The 21797-nt window shown below is 41.7% G+C and overlaps 2 protein-coding genes across 2 annotated transcripts in view; both read right to left on the reverse strand.

The window, feature by feature from the left end:
- The window catches only part of fbxl3a (F-box and leucine-rich repeat protein 3a), a 299930-nt gene that overhangs the window by 218823 nt on the left and 59310 nt on the right, over window positions 1-21797 (reverse strand). The gene's annotated exons all lie outside the window — the stretch shown is intronic.
- kctd12.1 (potassium channel tetramerisation domain containing 12.1) lies at window positions 15458-18762 on the reverse strand. Its single transcript, XM_023981519.2, has one exon. It carries the CDS (start codon window positions 18702-18704, stop codon window positions 17829-17831), a length of 876 nt encoding a protein of 291 aa, XP_023837287.1. The 5' UTR covers window positions 18705-18762; the 3' UTR covers window positions 15458-17828.

Below are 21797 nucleotides of genomic sequence, written 5' to 3' on the forward strand. Positions count from 1 at the left end.
GGTAGGCCAGTTGAGAACAAGTTAAACAAACAAACGTACAGTCTAACACAATAGAAATATCTACGTAGATGACCTGGAGCCAGTGGGTTTGGAGACGAATATGTAGCGAGGGCCAGCCAACGAGCATACAGGTCGCAGGGGTGGGTAGTATTTGTGCTTTGGTGACAAAACAGATGGCACTGTGATAGCAAATTGGATGCAGTCTGAATAGAGTGTTGGAGGCTATAAATGACGTCGCCGAAGTCAAGGATCGGTAGGATAGTCAGTTTTACGAGGGTATATTTGCATGAGGGTATGCAGCATGAGTGAAGGAGGCATTGTTGCGTAATATCAAGCCGATTCTAGATTTCATTTTGGATTGGAGATGCTTAATGTGAGTCTGGAAAGAGAGTTCAGTCTAACCAGACACCTGGGTATTTGTAGTTGTCCACATATTCTAGGTCAGAACCGTGCGCAGCAAAAAAAATGGAATAGCACATTATACAAACGTCGCATGGAGGCAATTACTTCACACAAAGTCACTATAAAATTCACCCGCATAATTGACACTGCCGGACTGCACGAGACCCAGATTGCAGTGTAGATTTCTGACCAGAAGATTGCAAGATGGCGCCGACAGAGGGTCGCCTCAATTCTAGTCCTTAGGAAACTATGCAGTTTTATGTATTATTTCTTACATTAAGAAAATCTTAAGTGTTATTACATACAGCCGGGAAGAACTATTGGATATCAGAGCGACGTCACCTTACTAAAATTGCAACCAGGAATACGACTTTCCTGAAGTGGCTCCTTTGTTCGCACCACCACCCAGGACATTTGATCTGATTCCAGAGGCCAACTCAAAACAACGTCGCCACAGAAGAGGTAGACGGAGCAGCTTTCTGGTCAGACTTCAGAGGCATGCACACCACCCACCGCTTCCAAGTATATTACTCGCCAATGTCCAGTCTCTAGATAACAAGGTAGACAAAATTAGGGCAAGGGGTTGCTTTCCAGAGAGACATCAGGGATTGTGACACTGTTTCATGGAAACATGGTCATCTCAGGATATGTTGTCGGAGTCAGTACAGCCACCAGGATTCTTTATGCGTCGCGCCGACAGAAATAAACATCTCTGGGAAGAAGGGCGGGGTGTATGCTTCATGATTACCGACTCATGGTGTAATCGTAAAATACAGGAACACAAGTCCTTTTGTTCACCTAACATAGAATTGCACAATCATTCTCCTCGGTTATTGTCACAGCCGTGTATATCCCCCCTCAAGCCGATACGATGGCCCTCAAGGAACTTCACTGGACTCTATGCAAACCATACATCCTGAGGCTGAATTTATTGTAGCTGGGGATTTTAACAAAGCAAATCTGAGAACAAGGCTACCTAAATTCTGTCAGCATATTGATTGTAGCACTCATGCGGGCAATACACTGGATCACTGCTACTCTAACTTCCACAATGCATACAAGGCCCTCCCACGCCCTCCTTTCGGCAAATCTGACCACGACTCCATTTTGCTCCTCCCGTTCTATAGGCAGAAACTCAAACAGGATGTACCCATGACAAGAACTATTCAATGCTGGTCTGACCAATCGGAATCCACGCTTCAAGATGGTTATCATCACGCGGACTGGGACATGTTCAGGGTAGCCTCAGAATAAAATGGATTTATACGCGGAGTCAGTTTATAAAGGAAGTGCATTGGAGATGGTGTACCTACTGTGACTATCAAAACCTACCCTAACCAGAAATCTGCATTCACGCAAAACCTACCCTAACCAGATGGCTGCATTTGCGCAAAACTGAAAGCGCAAACCACATTTAACCATGGAAAGATGACTGGGAATATGGCCGAACAGTGTAGTTATTCCCTCCGCAAGGCAATCAAACAAGTGAAATGTCGGTATAAGATCAAAAAAAATTAATGGAGTCGCAATTCAAGGCTCAGACACGAGACGTATGTGGCAGGGTCTACAGGCAATCACAGACTACAAAGAAAACCTTGCTTCCAGACAAACAAAACACCGTCGCCCGCTTTGAAGATGATACAGTGCCACCGATGCGGCCTGCTACCAAGGACTGAGGGCTCTCCCTCTCCGATGCGAGTATGACATTTAAACATGTTAACCCTCGCAAGGCTCCCGGCATTACTATCCGCTTCCTCAGAGCATGCACAGACCAGCTGGCTGGTGTGTTTACGGACATAATCAATCCCTATCCCAGTCTACTGTTCTCACATGCTTCAATATGGCCACCATTGCCTTTTTGGGTACATGAACAAACTGAACTAAATGACTATAGCCCCATAGCACTCACTTCTGTCATCATGAAGTGCTTTGAGAGACTAGTCAAGGATCATATCGTGAAACAGTGTTTGATGAAGACATTGTCTGTATTGTTTTTGGGCCTTTTCCCCCAGCATTGTCCCAGCCATATCCGCGGCAGCAGGAAGAATTAAGTCCTCCACAAGAGTATGGGGCTTGCGTGTCCTAGCCACTCAGTAGCTCACCAATAGACACTTCAAGCCCCTTCTTATTAAATGGTATCTGATGCTTTTATACATGTCTTACTACTCGAAAGTCTTTATTCTCGCTCAAATCTCCCATGGCTTATTTTTCAAATGGTCTTGTTTCGATTCTAAATGTTGGCGCAAGAGTGAAGGTTTCCCGTGAGAGTGTAACAGTTAATGTGATTGGATGTTAATTATTTGACTATGGTACTTGTATTTGACATTGTGTTGTTATTTCACTGAACACTAGATGTTTCACTGCCAAAAATGAAATCAAACAGAGGCTACTCAGTTGAGAAAAAACCTTAACCAAACATATAGCCTGTTGGAAAATATAAATGTGCCGTTTGACTTTTTATACTAGTACACCAGAGAAATGTTTCCACTTGTGTCTTTGCCCAAGATAGTGACCATTGCCCAGTTGTTTGTGTTAGATGTGAGAACACAAAAACCTAAGCCTCATTGTCATCACAAAGAACTTTAAAAACTTTAGTGAACATGATCTTTATTTTAGTGACCTAGATTGTATTTCAGCTATCCCTGAACCTGATTTATATTTGAGCCTTTTTGCAGATGTCCTTAATACTTTTGTGGATAATCAAACTCCCTTTAACCCTTAATTTTTTTCAAGGTAGATTGAATGCCTGGTACGCTCTGGAATGATCAGAATTCAATCATAAAAGAGATTTCTGGGTCAATGCCAGGAACACAGGCTTAGGCCCAGACTGGCAAGCTTTTAAGCAACTGAGGAATCTGTGTGACAAATCATAATGGCTAAGTCTGATTATGTAACCGCTCTGTCTGTAATGGGAACCTGGCTAAATTCTGGAAAACTGTCAAATCCCTGAAGGGTTCTACTTTCTCTTCTCTGCCACAACAAGTGAATTCAGACACCAGCCTCATTGCAGAAAGAAATTTCATCATTGATGCATTTAATCACCACTTCATTTCAGTAGACTCTTTGAAATAACTTCTAAGCCTATTTGCAATGATATTTGAGCTGGACGCTGAGAGGCGAAACTTGCTGAATGATAACCTCAAAGGTGTGACTCTTTATATAAAAAAGTTATGGATGCTTTGCTGGCAATAGACAAGAAATGCACAGGGGCTTACAAATTGCATCCCGGTCTGCTGAAGTAACCCACGTTTTTTTAATTTAACATTGTTATCTGGAAATCAGCTTTTGTGTTGCCATTCCATAAGGGTAGAGATCTTAATTGCCCCATTTAAAGGCTTCCTTGTCTAGCTAAGATTCTTGAATCCTTAGTGAAATGTATTTTAAACGTAAACCCATCAGGGTTTAGGCCTAGGCATAGTACTATTACAGCAACCACTTTAGTTGTTAATGATCTTGTCCATGCTTTAGACACTACAATTAAATGTGCTGCTTTGTTTGTGGACCTGTCAAAAGCTTTTGATAATAACATTGAGCATGCTATTTTATTGAATAAGTTGTCCTCAATAGGCTTGAGCTCTGATGCCTGTTCATGGTTTCATGATCACCTTAGTGACAGAACTCCGGCCATCGTGATTGATGGTTTTAAGTACATAAAGGTGTAACACAGGGGTCAATTTTGGGACCTGTTCACTATTTACAGTTGAAGTCGGAAGTTTACATACACTTACTTTGGAGTCATTAAAACTTGTTTTGGCAAGTCGGTTAGGACATCTACTTTGTGCATGACACAAGTAATTTTTCCAACAATTGTTTACAGACCGATTATTTCACTGTATCACAATTCCAGTGGGTCAGAAGTTTACATACGCTAAGTTGACTGTGCCTTTAAACAACTTGTAAAATTCCAGAAGACAATGTCATGGCTTTAGAAGCTTCTGATAGCCTAATAGACATAATTTGAGTCAATTGGAGGTGTACCTGTGGATGTATTTCAAGGCTTACCTTCAAACTCAGTGCCTCTGCTTGACATCATGGGAATATCAAAAGAAATCAAAGACCTCAAAGACCTCAAAAAAAACTCCACGTCTGGTTCATCCTTGGAAGCAAGTTCCAAATGCCTGAAGGTACCACCTTCATCTCTACAAACAATAGTACGCAAGTATAACCACCATGGCGCCACGCAGCCGTCATACCGCTCAGGAAGGAGACGTTCGGTCTCCTAGAGATTAACGTAATTTGGTGCTAAAAGTGCAAATCAATCCCAGAACAGCAAAGGACCTTGTGAAGATTCTGGAGGAAACAGGTACAAAAGTATCTATATCCACAGTAAAACTAGTCTTATGTCGACAACCTGAAAGGCCGGTCAGCAAGGAAGAAGTCACTACTCCAAAACCGGCATAAAAAAGCCAGACTACGGTTTGCAACTGCACATGGGACAAAGATTGTAGTTTTGAGAAATGTCCTCTGGTCTGATGAAACAAAAATAGAACTGTTTGGCCATAATGACCATTGTTATGTTTGGAGGAAAAAGGGGGAAGCTTGCAAGCCAAAGAACACCATCCCAACCGTGAAGCACGGGGGTGGCAGCATCATGTTGTGGGGGGTGCTTTGCTGCAGGAGGGACTGGTGCACTTCACAAAATAGATGGCACATTGAGGAAGAAAAATTGTGGATATATTGAAGCAACATCTCAAGACATCAGTCAAGAAGTTAACGCTTGGTCACAAATGGGTCTTCCAAATGGACAATGACCCCAAACGTACTTCCAAAGTTGTGGCGAAAATGGCTTAAGGACAACAAAGTCAAGGTATTGGAGTGGCCATCACAAAGCCCTGACCTCAATCCTATATAAAATGTGTGTGCAGAACTGAAAAAGCGTGTGCGAGCAAGGAGGCCTACAAACCTGACTCAGTTACACCAGCTCTGTCAGGAGAAATGGGCCAAAATTCATCCAACTTATTGAAGGCTACCTGAAACATTTGACCCAAGTTAAACAATTTAAAGGCAACGCTACCAAACACTAATTGAGTGTATGTACACTTCTGACCCACCCTGGAATGTGATGAAAGAAATAAAGCTCAAATAAATCATTCTCTCCTATTATTCTGACATTTCACATTCTTAAAATAAAGTGGTGATCCTAACTGACCTCAGACAGGGAATTTTTTTAGGATTAAATGTCAGAAATTGTGAAAAACTGAGTTTAAATGCATTTGGCTAAGGTGTATGTAAACTTCCAACTTAAAATGTATATAAATCACCATTGGTCAATCAAAAAAAAAAAAAGTAACTTCATCTATATGTGGATGATACTATTATGTATGCTATTGCCCCGACTGTTGATCTGGCTGTGTCAAAACTACATTCTGATTTTATATCTATGCAGGAATCCCTTTCTGATTTAAATAATGTCTGTATTTGATGTGGATTTGTATAATTTGTATTTTTTTTTTTTTAAATGATCTTCCTATTTCTTTGTGTAACCCCTCTGGCTGTTCCGTTTGTTTTGCATGTTACTGTTTTAAACGGCTTTAAATAAATCAAATACGGGCTAAACTAAATACACGTTATTAAACTCTCGTAGGAATGTTTCAGATTAACTACATGTTCACTCATTGGATGGTTTTCCAATCGAACGTGTTCCCGCATACATATTTAAGCATTTGGATTGATATGGATTTGACGTTTCAATAAATAAATGGATGAGCTGGTTAAGAAGCTAAGATTTAAAGTTAACTTTTTCTACAGAAACACATTGTGCCTTTGTCTAATCAATATTCAGTTAACCCTTTCATATCTTCTTGATTATGGTGATATTTATCAAAGGGCAGCTGCTACTACTCTTAAATCTTTGGATGCCATCTACCCTAGTGCCCTTTGTTTTGTTACAGGTGACAGTTGGTTAACTCTTGAGGTTCTCTACAAAGCTGGGTAAATCTGCTTTTAGTTTCAGTCCACCATATTGCTAGAACAAAATTTGAAATATATTTCATCTTCTGACGCCGTTCGGGCAGTTTAAAATATTGATTGGGGACTTATTTGTTGAAGAATGTAAGTTTTATTTGTGCTTCCCATGACTGTTTTTGTATTTTAACGTCCTAGGTCTCATTGTCTTCCCTGTTAAAATAAAGATTAAATAAAACATCTGATGGACTTGGCCACATGCACAATATGCATAGGAACAACAAACTATTCAAAGAAATCATAACAACTGATTACCACACAAGATTTAAAGGGAAATGTTTGAGACTACTTTGTAACAGCCTACCCGGCTATGTTAGAATTACAGTTAGTCAGAGACCCAGGCAACTGCATTTTGAGTTTAAAACATGAGGTAGAATCTGTAACAAGTCAGTATATTTTGCAGTATAATTTGCTCCATAATTACCCACTCACACCATGCTGAGAATGTCTATATATTGTAATAGCCAAAGTTGAAACCTGTCTTATGCGCAACCAAGACAACCGCAGCATAAAAATACCCACGTTTCAAAAAAACACTGCCGTCTCTCCATTGATCGTGTTGTGGGTTGAATTTGAGTTTCAATGAAGAAACATGGCTGAGCTCTTTGACTGGGAGTGTAAAGGCCAAATCAAAACGTGAATGAGCATTGCTTTGCATAGATGCAATAAAAAATAAGCATCTAAAGGCTTGTGTGATATGAGACTTAGACAGAATTCCTGAGAGGACAATGAAATCCCTTTGTAATAGAGTTCACCCTGATACAAGTTACCACAGAGATCATACATCCATATAGATAGCTTCAGAGTTATCCTCAGTGAAGAACTTTCATATACACTGAACAAAAGAAAAATGCAACATGTAAAGTGTTGGTTCCATGTTTCATGAACTGAAATAACTTTCCATTTTCCATTTCTCTCAAATGTTGTGCACAAATGTGTTTACATCCCTGGTAGTCAGCATTTCTCCTTTGCCAAGATAATCCATCCACCTGACAGGTGTGGCATATCAATAAGTTGATTAAACAGCATGATCCTTACACAGGTGCACCTTGTGCTGGGGACAACAAAAGGCCACTCTAAAATGTGCAGTTTCGGCACAACACAATGCCACAGATGTCTCAAGTTGAGGGTGTGTGAAATTGGCATGCTGACTGTAGGAATGTCCACCAGAGTTGTTGCCAGATAGAGAAATTAACATTAAACTACCATAAGCCGCCAACACTGTTTTAGAGAATTTGGCAGTATGTCCAACCGGTCTCAACAGCAGACCATGTGTAACCACGGCTAGCCCTGGACTTCCACATCTGGCTTCTTTACCTGCGGGATCATCTGAGACCAGCCACCTGACAGCTAATAAAACTGTGGGTTTGCACAACCGAAGAAAGTCTGGACACTGTCAGAAACCGTCTCAAGAAAGCGCATCTGCGTGCTCATCCTCACCAGGGTCTTTACCTGACTCCAGTTCGGCATCGTAACTGACTTCAGTGGACAAATACTCACCTTTGATGGCCACTGGCCCACTGGAGAAGTGTGCTCTTCACGGATGAATCCCGATTTCAACTGTACCGGGCAGATAATGTGTATGGCATCGTGTGGGCGAGCGGTTTGCTGATGTCAATGTTGTGAACAGAGTGCACCATGATTGCGGTGAGTTTATGGTATGGACAGGCATAAGCTACGGATAGCGAACACAATTGCATTATCTCGATGGCAATTTGAATGCACAGAGATACCTGTGATGAGATCCTGAGGCTCATTGTCGTGCCATTCATCCACCGCCATCTCATGTTTCAGCATGATAATGCATGGCCCCATGTCGCATGGATCTGTATACAATTCCTGGAAGCTGTAATGTTTAAGGTGACCAACAAACCCATATCTGTATTTCCAGTCATGTGAAATCCATTGATTAGGGCCTAATGAATGTGGGTGGGTGGGCCTATGTGAAATCCATAGGCCTAATTTATTTATTTCAATTGACTGATTTCCTTATATGAACTCTCAGTAAAATCTTCGAAATTATATTGTATAACTCAGTCCTGTGGATACTGTAAAAGAGATACATGTTGGCCCCTCAGAGGGGGAATACTTGTCCTTAGGTATAGTCCTTTGTGCTTTCCTTGTGTTCCTGGACCATTTTCCATGCAGCTCCAGGTGACAGAGCACATATATTAGGGCCAAGCCTACACAGTCCACCAGAATCCTGTCAGAAGGTTTGTCAAAAGCAGGAATAGGCTGAACACGTGCAACCGGCACAGTTTGGTTTACCCGTCCGTTGGCATGCGTGACAAGATTTACAGTAAACCCCAAAATCCTGTTTCAGACCAGAAGAAGTTACGCCAGATACGGTCATATGTCTTTTTGACGCCATACTACCGTCGTGAGGCAACCTCAGTGTAACTGAACATCAATTTGAGATACACTGGGCCAATCGTCTTGCAAAGAAATGGCGTGAGAATGTAATTTCATTGTCAGAACACTCTGTCAAAGTAGTCACAAACTTAATCAAACTCCTCTGGACAAAAAGAGTGGAGAGGGAAACATCTTTACTCTGTACAGCAATCAGCTGCTTCCTAGACATTGTAGAGTCAACTGTAGGGACCCTCCTCTTTCAGAAGTCCTACGGACTCACTTACCTTTAAGGTTTTCAAAAGGAGAGGTCACGTCAGGAGGTTTACCAAAATCAGGACCACACATGTCTTCAGACTGATCAAACATTGTGGGATCGCTGACATCCTCAATGGTAGACTTGCTCGCTGCAATCTTCTTAGACCTAGCACGTGTAACAGCACGCGCTGGTACTTTTCTGATAACCCATCAGGTTCCTCTACTCTGGGTTCCTTAAAAACGAGAGTATTTGGCACAACCTTCCCACCAGACAAATCATTGCCCAAAATTAATGTGACCCCCCTTGGGCTAGGCCACACTCCAACGACCAAGTAAAAATATCAGTCTCAAATTCCACATTATACAAAAGGAAAGTCCATGCAACCTATCACCACACCTTGAACTAACCCACTGTAACCAGCTACAGAATTGTCAGACAGGTAAAACACCCTCCAAAGTGAAAGATTGCACCTCCCGAGTGGCGCAGGGGTCTAAGGCACTGCATCGCAGTGCTAGCTGTGCCACTAGAGATGCTGGGCTCGAGTCCAGGCTCTGTCGCAGCCGGGAGACCTATGGGGTACATTTATGTAGAATCTCAAGGAGGGTTTCCCACAAATGCACCCAAATCTGAGTTCATCTTTAAGAAAGATTCACTGCTTCAGAGTAATTTTAGCAACTACAAAAAARAAAATCTGGGGCAGAAGATCCCCAATAACAAACCCAAAATCATCTATCAACAGAAAAAAGGTCACTAGCAAATGAGTCACTAACAACCAAAAAAAAACAGGTGGGGTTTTAAAATGGGTTGTCAAAAGCATCCATGGGGGTGCTGGCCAAACAAACTTGAGTAACAAACACCCACTAGATGTACCTGATATCAGACAAACTAAAGGAAATGAAAACCCCCACCAACTTTGTAGGGCATTAAAACAAAAGACAGAAATAAAAACACTTTGTTTAACAACTTAAATAGGACATGCTAAATAGTCATGTAGCTCTTCCAACATCTCTCATGTCCCTTATCTCTTTGACACTGCAGCTCTTAAATACACTAACGAGGTAACAGGTGCAACACATCCTAACGAACGAGGATGATTCTAATCAGTGCACGTGCATACTACTCATAGAGAGAGATAGAGGACTCATCTTTGTATCTGTGCCATTATAGCGTCTGTGACAGCCTCAATGACGCTGCCCATGCTATCTCCATTTTAAAAGTAGTCCATTTTCTTCTTCACGATTGGCTGAYCCCTCCTGGACATGATGCCAACAGGGTCACCAGGAGGGATCAGCCAATGAAGTTGGAAGTCCCACCCAGTTGATTACATTAAAATGGGTAAAACCCCCAATGGCACTAGAGGCCTCTATCATTCTCTATGGCTCGACTCAATTTCTCCTTTCACTCTCTCATGGCAGATCCTCTATCTCCTCTCTCTCTCTCTCTCCATCTCTCCTCTTCTGTCTGCAGCTGGAGCCTTTGATTATTTACACTTGAAATGATAATGACATCATAAAAGAGCCCAGCTGCTCCATTTTGCACCGAGACATCACACACAGCCCAATGTGTGTTAAAAACAGAAGAGCGAAAGGGATTCTAACATCTCCTAAACATGAACATGTGGAGTGGCTGTGGAGCATGTAAAGTTTATTGCATAAGTTGAATCAGCTGTGGGGTTGTTCCCGCTAATGAAAGAGGCTCAGTATCCAACACTGAGAATGGATCAAATCAGTCAGAAACCGACTGGCCATAGGGCAGTTTGAGCAAATGCCAAAAAGACTGGTCCATCCCAGGCCGGGATTCAATCCGATCTTGTAGACAATGCAGCTTGTAATGGCAAAGTTGATCGCATTCAAGGTAAACACAGCAGATGTCGGCTCAATTGGAAATTACCTTTAAATGTCAAGCGCACTTTAAAGCGTTTTCGGATTGAAGCCCGGCCTTAAACCAAGCCGGCCTTTCTAAAAATATGAATCTGATATTTGCAAATGAAAGAGCTTCGTGTGGATTAGGCATCCACAACACTCCAAAATCTGTTAATATTCATATCAGAGTGTGATCATGTCTTTATCCATCTGAACTGAATTAAATAACAGAACAGATTCCTCTGACCTGGCGTGCTAATAGYGTTTCAATCGGTGACGTTACTCGCTCTGAGACCTTGAAGTAGTTGTTTCCCTTGCTCTGCAAGAGCTGTGGCTTTTGTGAAGCGATAGGTAACGATGCTTTGTGGGAGGCAGTTCATGTGTGCAGAGGGTCTCTGGTTCGAGCCCAGGTAGGAGCGAGGAGAGGGACGGAAGCAACACTGTTACATGTGCACTTGGTGAAAATGAAAATAAGTACAATATCAATATGGAAACCCATTGCCTTTAATAACCCACTGCTTTGATAATGGGGTTTCCACTCTAGGTCTCAGAGCTTTTTCCGTGGCATGTGGTAACCCAATGGGCACAGACGTCAGTTCGAAATCTAGTTTTCATTTATATTTGATTGAGTTGTCAACTAACATGAATCGAAGTGAATCAACAAAAATCTGAACCATATCATTAGATTTAGGTTGTTTAGTGGAAGAAAGACAAAAATTAAAAATGACTGTCATCCGGTGGAAAACCATAGTATATTTTTGTTGAAATTATGTGGAAACAGCTATCAAATCAAATCACATTTTATTGGTCACATACACATGGTTAGCAGATGTTAATGCGAGCGTAGTGAAGTGCTTGTGCTTCTAGTTCCAACAGTGCAGTAATATCTAACAAGTAATCTAACAATTCCACAACAACTACCTAATACACATAAATCTAAGTAAAGGAATGGAATAAGAATATGTACTTATAAATATATGAATGAGCGATGACAGAGCGGCATAGGCAAGATGCAATAGATGGTATAGAATAGAGTATATACACTACCGTTCCAAAAGTTTGGGGTCACTTAGAAATGTCCTTGCTTTTGAAAGGAACGCACATTTTTTGTCCATTAAAATAACATTAAATTGATCAAATGTATATAGTGTAGACATTGTTAATGTTGTAAATKACTATTGTAGCTGGAAACGGCAGATTTGTTATGGAATATCTACATAGGCGTACAGAAGCCCATTATCAGCAACCATCACTCCTGTGTTCCAATGGCACGTTGTGTTAGCTAATCCACGTTTATCATTTTAAAAGGCTAATTAGAAAACCCTTTTGCAATTATGTTAACACAGCTGAAAACTGTCGTTCTGATTAAAGAAGCAATAAAACTGTCCTTCTTTAGACTAGTTGAGTATCTGCAGCATCAGCATTTGTGGGTTGGATTACAGGCTCAAAATGGACAGAGACAAAATMATTTTCTTCTGAAACTCATCAGTCTATTCTTGTTCTGAGAAATGAAGGCTATTCCATGCAAGAAATTGCCAAGAAACTGAAGATCACTSTCAACATCAACAGTGAAAAGGCGACTCTGGGATGCTGGGCTCCTAGGCAGAGTTCCTCTGTCCAGTGTTTGTGTTCTTTTTCCCATCTAAATCTTTTATTTTTATTGGCCAGTCTGAAATATGGCTTTTTCTTTGCATCTCTGCCTAGAAGGCCAGCATCCCGGAGTCGCCTCTTCACTGTTGACGTTGAGACTGGTGTTTTGCGGGTACTATTTAATGAAGCTGCCAGTTGAAGACTTGTGAGACGTCTGTTTCTCAAACTAGGCACTCTAATGTAGGGGCGGCAGCGTAGCCTAGTGGTTAGAGCATTGGACTAGTAACCGAAAGGTTGCAAGTATGAATCYCCGAGCTGATAAGGTACAAATCTGTCGTTCTGCCCCTGAAGAAGGCAGTTAACCCACTGTTCCTAGGCCGTCATTGAAAACAAGAATTTGTTCTTAACTGACTTGCCTTGTTAAATAAAGGTAAAAAATAAATGAATGTACTTGTCCTCTGGCTCAGTTGTGCACCGGGGTGTCCCACTCAGCTTTCTATTCTGGTTAGAGACAGTTTGCTCTGTTCTATGAAGGGAGTAGTACACAGCKTTGTACAAGTTCTTCAGTTTCTTGGCAATTTCTCACATGGAATAGCGTTAATTTCTCAGAACAAGAATAGACCGGCGAGTTTCAGAAGAAAGTCCTTTGTTTCTGGCCATTTTGAGCCTGTAATCAAACCCACAAATGCTGATGCTCCAGATACTCAACTAACATAATTGCAAAAGGGTTTTCTAATGATCAATTAGCCTTTTAAAATTATAAACTTGGATTAGCTAACACAACGTGCCATTGGAACACAGGAGTGATGGTTGCTGATGATGGACCTCTGTACGCCTATGTAGATATTACATAAAAAACTGCGTTTCCAGCTACAATAGTCATTTACAACATTAACAATGTCTACACTGTATTTCTGATCAATTTGATGTTATTTTAATGGACAAAAAATGTGCTTTTCTTTGAAAAACAAGGGCATTTCTAAGTGACCCCAAACTTTTCAACGGTAGCGTACATATGAGATGAGTAAAGCAAAATATGTAAACATTATTAAAGTGGCATTATTTAAAGTGACTAGTAATCCATTTATTAAAACGTCTTAAGACTAGGGGGCGACATTTTCGTTTTTGGCTAAAAAACGTACCCATTTGAAACTGCCTATTTCTGAGCCCCCGAAACTAGAATATGCATATAAGTGTCAGATTAGGATAGAAAACACTCTGAAGTTTCCAAAACTGTAATTTTTTTGTCTGTGAGTTAAACAGAACTGATATTGCAGGCTAAAACCTGGGGAAAATCCAATCAGGAAGTGACCCTGTTTTTGAAACCTCTCTGTTCCTATGCATACTTATTGCCCATTGAAAGGGATATCAACCAGACTTCTTTTTCTATGGCTTCCCTAAGGTGTCAACAGCCTTTAGACATAGTTTCAGGCTTTTATTTTGAAGAATGAGCGTGAAAGGGCACATTGCGTAAGGGGATAGGTGGGGGCTCTCAGAGTGAGTTCTGCGTAACAGWGAAAGGCRGCCATTGTTCCTCCCTGTCCTAGTGAAAAGCCAACTGTCCCGGTTGATATATTATCGAATAGATATTTGAAAAACACCCTGAAGATGGATTATAAAAAACTTTGACATGTTTCTGTGGACATTATGGATATAATTTGGGATTTTTGTCGGCATTGTCGCGAGCGCTCTTTCCGGTGGATTCCTGGGCATAACGCATCAAACTAACGGAGGTATTTGGATATAAATAATATCTTTATGGAACAAAAGGAACATTTGTTGTCTAACTGGGAGTCTCGTGAGTGAAAACATCCGAAGATCATCAAAGGTAAACAATTAATTTGATTGATTTTCTGATTTTCGTGACCAAGTTACCTGATGCTAGGTGTACTTATTGTTTTGTCGAGCGATCGATAAACTTACACAAACGCTTGTATTGCTTTCGCTGTAAAGCATCATTTCAAAATCTGAGACGACAGATGGATTAACAAAAAGCTAAGCTGTGTTTTGCAATATTGCACTTGTGATTTCATGAAATTATATTATATTATATACCTGTGGCGCTAGGCTAGGCTATGCTAGTCAGCGTTTCTGATGACAATTATCCCGGATCGGGGATGGGTGGTTCAGAAAGGTTAAAGTGGCCAATGATTTTGAGTCCCTATGTAAGCGGCAGCCTCTCTGTGCCAGTGATGGCTGTTTAACAGTCTGATGGCCGTGAGATAGTTCTTTTTCAGTCTCTCGGTCCCAGCTTTGATGCGCCTGCACTGACGTCGCCTTCTGGATGGTAACGGGGTGAGCAGGCAGTCGCCTTGGGTGGTTGTTGTTCTTGTTGCTCTTTTTGGCCTTCCTGTGACATCGGGTGGTGTAGGTGTCCTGGAGGGCAGGACAACAGAGTCAACCAGTCTGTTCCCAGTGCAGAACTCACCCTTGTCACCAACATGATGAGAGAACATGAGTATGATAAGTTTTATAGGCCTATGCTCTTATTACGGATCTCCACARAATGTAAAAGTCATGTATGTGATGTACAACGTTTGAAAACGCTGCAATCGGATAGTAAAGAGATGTGATTTGGCAATGGTTGATGCTGTTCAATGTGAAACGTTCTTTTTCGTATGTGTATTCAGCAAAGGAACTCTTAAATGAATTGAAGGGAGTCTTCTATACAGAATGCATGTATAGACGAGAATCTTCTGATCATTCAAGAACATCTTTCGATGAAGAGATCATTTCTATGAAGTGACACACGAGTTCCCAACCTGACACAGCACACATGGCAGTCTGCCGCAGAGCAGCGACCCTTGAGCGGTTTTGGGGTTAAGTACCTTGATCAAGGGCACAATGGCAGTACGTGTCACCTGGAATGCTGATGCTCACTCCCCACCAGATTTCTCTCGACAGCCCTGTATTAGAACCTGCAACCCTCTAGGGGCAATGGCCCCTCTCTCTAGAAATGGAAACCACTTATGGTTAGGAAAGATCCAGCACAGTGTCTTCAGTCAGTGATGAACTTAGCGTAGAGAATATGTTAGAATTGTAGAAGACTTTATTTCAGTATGTGAACAAGTTAACAAATATGCAACGCAACAAAACAAATGCATTTTTTTGGGCAATCAGACTACTGTGGAATGAAGTAGAAAATACATTATTTGGTAAAGCAAGCCTCTAATGAATGAATTACGCTGACTAAAATGCTGTAAAATAATACAATAATGTTCTGCCATGTCTATACGCTGTTGTATTAACTTTATGGATCACAAAGTGGAGTCTGATGGGGTTCATTTTAACATTGTCATGCAAATTGAGACAGGGAGGAATGCTTAGTCTCGCACAGATAAATAACCCAATTTCATTACAACACAATTATTACTACAGGAATTTGCATTTGTCAGCTCGGCAGAGATGTGGTCTTAGTAGGATAATAAAGCGAGCTATTTCAGGTCAATATAGGCTCTGTAGAAGTTCTAGTACACAAAATAAAGTAGAAATACATGTATGTCTATTAATCTTGGACATTCAAAATCATCTCTTACCTAAATCAACTCTATTTATTTTTTAACAAGACTGGATTCAGAAAACAATACTGAAGGTTACTAGTCAGTGGCAGGGAACCACGGTGACCGGTCTATGAAATAACTGAAAGGTGGCATGTATACACTGAGTGTATAAAACATTATGAACACCTGTTTTTCCATGACATAGACTGACCAGGTGAATCCAGGTGAAACCTATGGTCCCTTATTGGTGTCCCTAAATCCACTACTAAATCAGTGAAGGGGAGGAGACGGGTTAAAGAAGGATTTTTAAACATTGAGACAATTGAGACATGGATTGTGTATGTGTGCCATTCAGAGGGTGAATGGCCAAGACAAAAGATTCGAGTTCCTTTGAACGGGGGATGGTAGTAGGTGCCAGGTGCACCGGTTTGTGTCAAGACCTGCAACACTGCTGGGTGGAAAACGCTCAACAGTTTCCCATGTGAATCAAGTGCATGCGTATGTTTACATATTCCTATTGGTTGGTTGAATTTACATATCAATAAGGTGTTATGCCATTGGTCATGCTTGCAGATAGGAGATTGGGAACATAAATTCKTCCCAGTCTGATATTGCTATACAAGCAGTAGGTCACGTTCTGAAATACTCTATCCTATTTTCATATTTACAATGTGTATGAGTTCACTATGTACATTTACAGATAGATAGATAGATAGACTGAGTATACCAAACAATAGGAACACCTTCCTAATATTGAGTTGCACCCACCCTTTTGCCCTCAGAACAGACTCAATTCGTTGCGGCATGGACTCTACAAGGTGTTGAAAGCGTTCCACAGGGATGCTGGCCCATGTTGACTCCAATGCTTCCCACAGTCGTGTCAAGTTGGCTGGATGTACTTTGGGTTGTGGACCATCCTTGATACACACGAGAAACTGTTGAGCATGAAAAACCAGCAGCGTTGCAGTTCTTGACGCCTGGAACCTACTACCATACCCCGTCCAAAGGCACATACATCTTTTGTCTTGCCCATTCACACTCTGAAGGCACACATACACAATTCATGTCTCAATTGTCTGAAGGCTTAAAAATCATCMTTTAATCTGTCTTCTCCCCTTCATCTACACTGATTGAAGTGGATTTAACAAGTCACATCAATAAGGGATCATAGCTTTCACCTGGATTCACCTGGTCAGTCTATGTCATGGAAAGAGCAGGTATCCTTAATGTTTTGTATAATTAGTGTATATATATATATGTGTGTGTGTGTTCCCTGTTAGATATTGAGGGCTTCCTGGGGTGTGCTTTTGTATGTTATTGCTGTAAGAGCAAGTTAGCTAGCATGCCCTAATTGTAATGGTYGCATTAGCTCCCTGCTAATTCACAGTTATTTCCATGCTAAAAGACAAATCACTAATCTACAGCCATCAACATATTGTTGTCCGGCACATCTAATGTGCTTCTTTGTGTCTATCTTCCGAAGAAACACCAATCTGGGATCGCTGGCTGGACAGTCCTTTCTAAACACAACTCAAGAGAATTATTAAGTATGACCTGTCTTCTTGTCTTCATGGGACATCTGTTACATGTGCGTGTGTGTAAGATATCATTAAATTAATTCATTCAATAGCCACCTCCACAAGGCAAATTAACATATGATAACATCCGGAATTCTAGGTTAGTGTGTATTGACCTATAGGCTGTGGGTATTTACCATTAAATATGTAAAGAGATTTTAAATAATGACATGGAAGAATATATGCTGGAGACAATGTCAAAGATCAAATATGCAGGCCCTATTCTCTTTGTGGAAATTATGAGATGCCTATTTACACAAGTAAACACAAAACAGTAATTTTCTGTTGGCAGCGGGTGGGCTCAGGTGGTGACCATATTAACATTTTAGTCCCGACAGAACACATACTCGTTATAACTCGTCCAGATTTTATCCTCGTTTGGGTCATTGCTGGTGTAGGCGCATGTGCCCGTGGAGCTACAAGCCACCATGTGAAAGCCAACCTCGGTCAGCTTGTCAAACGCCTGCTCAAGGAAATTGAATTTCAGGTAGTAACGGGACGTATACCTCTCCGGTGGCCGGTCGGGGTCCCTGCTCTCATTCAAAGTGTCCCCGAACACCTCTTTGGCAAGGGAAGTTTTCCCGCACACCGTGATGCGCGCCACTCTCCTGAACTTCGCGTCGGTTTGGATATCTCTCCCTATATTGTACGATCCCCGGTATCCAATTGTGATGTAGCCCGACTTTCTGGACTCCAGAGACTGGGAGCGAGCGCTGCTCATTGCAGTCATCATGCGCAAAGTTTCCATGCCAACGCCGGAGGACCCGGTGCCGCACTGAAGCGCACCCTCCTCGGTGTCGCTCTGGCAAATCTCCTCGTTGATGGAGTTCTCTTTGCTCATCCTGGGGCTCAGGCGCTTGGACAGGTCCCGCAGCTGGAAAAACTCAGCCTCCCTCTGCAGCCGGCTTTTCTCGGGGAAAAAATCAGGCAGCACCAGGTTGAGGTCCCGCAGGTAGTCTAAAATATAACGGAACAAGAAACCGTCCCTGTCCAAGAAGTAGCGCCCTTTGCCGTCTCGCGCCAGGTCCTTTGGAGCCTTCTTGCTGAACATGGTCCAGAGGAGCGAGTCTGGGACGGCGACCAAAGTTATGTGCCGTGTCACATACACCTGTCCCCCGACATTCAGTTCAATTATCTCAGAGAATGGGGACCCAGACTCGGCTCGATTGGAGCTCCCCCGCTCTGTGTCCGTCATTGCCATCTTTACGCGCAGTTCTGTGTCACTGTCACCGACTGGAATCCCTATAATAATGAGACAGAAAGTCTAGCGGTTTGTTTATGTAATGCTGTGCTTGCGAGGGGAGGAGAGAGTAGACAGCTGATTTGAATGATGACTGTTAACTCTTTACCAACAACAGACCTACAGTAGGCCTAGTCTATGACTGCATTCTATGACAATGGTGAGACTAGGGGAGACAGGACCCACTGGGTACAGACGTCAGTTTAAAGTTTAGTTTTGATTTAAATTTGATTTAAACTAACATGAATTCAATGTAAAATCAACAACAAATGTCACCATGTCATTGGATTTAGGTTAAAAGTTGGTGGGAAACAAGACGAAATACCCTTATGTTGATGACTTTTTGCAAATCCAATTAGTTTTACACGTTGATTCAACATCATCTTATTGGCCTCCCGGGTGGCGCAGTGGTCTAGGGCACTGCATCGCAGTGCTAGCTGCGCCACCAGAGTCTCTGGGTTCGCGCCCACAAGGAGGTCCGTGGGGCGACGCACAATTGGCATAGCGTCGTCCGGGTTAGGGAGGGTTTGGCCGGTAGGGATATCCTTGTCTCATTGCGCTCCAGCGCGCTCCAGCGACTCCTGTGGCGGGCCGGGCGCAGTGCGCGCTAACCGAGGGGGCCAGGTGCACGGTGTTTCCTCCGACACATTGGTGCGGCTGGCTTCCGGGTTGGAGGCGCGCTGTGTTAAGAAGCAGTGCGGCTTGGTTGGGTTGTGCTTCGGAGGAGGCATGGCTTTCGACCTTCGTCTCTCCCGAGCCCGTACGGGAGTTGTAGCGATGAGACAAGATAGTAATTACTAGCGATTGGATACCACGGAAATTGGGGAGAAAAGGGGATAAAAAGAATAATWAAAAAAKAATWAAAAAAACATAATCTTATTGATTTTTGGGGTTGAAATGACATGGAAACAAAGTTGATTCAACCAGTTTTTGCTCAGTGGGGATATCGTACTGCTATCGTTTTCTCTATTACATACATTTAAAGGGACATGATTTTTTTGCGGGTTATTGGCATTTCGGCTTTTAAAGGCAATGTTCCCACRTTTGCGGAGATCCCATTCACAGTATATATCATCTCAATCTAAAATGTATGTTAAAAGCATCAGTGCCGAGGCTATAACCCGCGATTGGCCAGAATCCCGGCCTAGGTCAGGTAACCATAGAAAATGTTTGGATCACAATATTGATTTTAATCCACCGTCTGACATATTTGTACCTGTGAAAAATAGCCTAATTGTTTATTAATTTGCCTATTTGTTATTCTGAACTGCAATATTTTACTGTAATAGACTACACTGTAATACTTTTCTGTAATTGCAACAGTAAAACACTTTAGAATGGTTGCATCACCGCCTGGTATGGCAACTGTTCGGCATCTGACCGTAAGGCGCTACAGAGGGTAGTACGTACGGTCCAGTGCATCACTGGGGCCAAGCTTCCTGCCATCCAGGACCTATATACTAGGCGGTGTCAGAGGAAAGACCAAAAAATTGTCAGTCACCCAAGTCATAGACTGCTTTCTCTGCTACCGCATAGCAAGCAGTACCGGAGTGGCAAGTCTAGGACCAAAAGGCTCCTTAACAGCTTCTACCCCCAAGCCATAAGACTGCTGAACAATTAATCAAATGGCCACCGGACTATTTACATTGACACCCCCCCCCTCCATTTGTTTTGTGCACTGCTGCTACTCGCTGTTTAATATCTATGCATAGTCACTTCACACATACCTACATGTACAAATTACCTCKACTAACCTGTACCCCTGCACACTGACTCGGTACCGGTACCCCCTGTATATAACCTCGTTATTGTTATTCTATTGTGTTACTTTTTATAATTTTTTACTTTAGTTCATTTGGTAAATATTTTCTTAACTATTTCTTGAACTGCACTGTTGGTTAAGGGTTTGTAAGTAAGATTTCACGGTAAGGTATACACTTGTATTGTATTCGCACGTGACAAATAAAGTTTGATTTGATTTTGATTTGAAAAATACCATAAATGTGTTTTACTGCATTAATGCTGTAGATTGCACTGCACTGTGGGTAAAATGCTGAAAAATACTGTTATTAAMTGTAATTGAAGGCATCCTGTAAAAATGACTCTAACATACAATACTGTATTTCTTATGCCCACTGTAGATTCTGTATATTCATATTATCAGATTTAGACAGCAACCTCATGCTGTCTGGTGAGACATATGAAGCTCAGACTATTTTAGTAAATATCTTCTTGAAGTGGCAGTGAAGAGGAATAATATTTTCAGGTAGGTACCTTGACTTGTTTATTAGTATCTTTATTGTTAGCAAACATTGATAGTTTATCATGCCTCAGAGAGAGACACACATCATAATAATGTGAGATCTCACATCTTTCAACATGTTTTTTACAAAAGTATAGATTTGGAGTTAGATAACTTGGATTTTTCAGCAGGTACATACAGTTGAAGTCGGAAGTTTACATACACATTAAAACTCGTTTTTCAACCACTCCACACATTTCTTGTTAACAAACTATAGTTTTGGTAAGTCGGTTAGGACATCTACTTAATCTCTACTAGATTATTTCACTTAGTTACATACACTAAGTTGACTGTGCCTTTAAACAGCTTGGAAAATTCCGAAAAGGATGTCATGGCTTTAGAAGATTCTGATAGGCTAATTGACATAATTTTAGTCCATTGGAGGTGTACCTGTGGATGTATTTCAAGGCCTACCTTCAAACTCAATGCCTCTTAGCTTGACATCATGGGAAAATCAAAAGAAATCAGCCAAGACCTAAGAATAGAAATTGTAGACCTCCACAAGTCTGGTTCATCCTTGGGAGCAATTTCCAAACGCCTGAAGGTACCACGTTCATCTGTACAAACAATAGTACGCAAGTATAAACACCATGGGACCACGCAGCCGTCATACCGCTCAGGAAGGAGATGTGTTCTGTCTCCTAGTGATGAACGTAATTTGGTGCAAAAAGTGCAAATCAATCCCAGAACAACAGCAAAGGACCTTGTGAAGATTCTAGAGGAAACAGGTACAAAAGTATTTATATCCACAG

Source organism: Salvelinus sp. IW2-2015, linkage group LG36, assembly GCF_002910315.2.
Source record: "Salvelinus sp. IW2-2015 linkage group LG36, ASM291031v2, whole genome shotgun sequence".
NCBI classification, from domain to species: Eukaryota; Metazoa; Chordata; class Actinopteri; order Salmoniformes; family Salmonidae; genus Salvelinus; species Salvelinus sp. IW2-2015.

Bases quoted from the DNA above. Each gene is read 5' to 3' on its own strand.
- kctd12.1 (XM_023981519.2), bottom strand. From the start codon at position 18,704: ATGGCAATGACGGACACAGAGCGGGGGAGCTCCAATCGAGCCGAGTCT.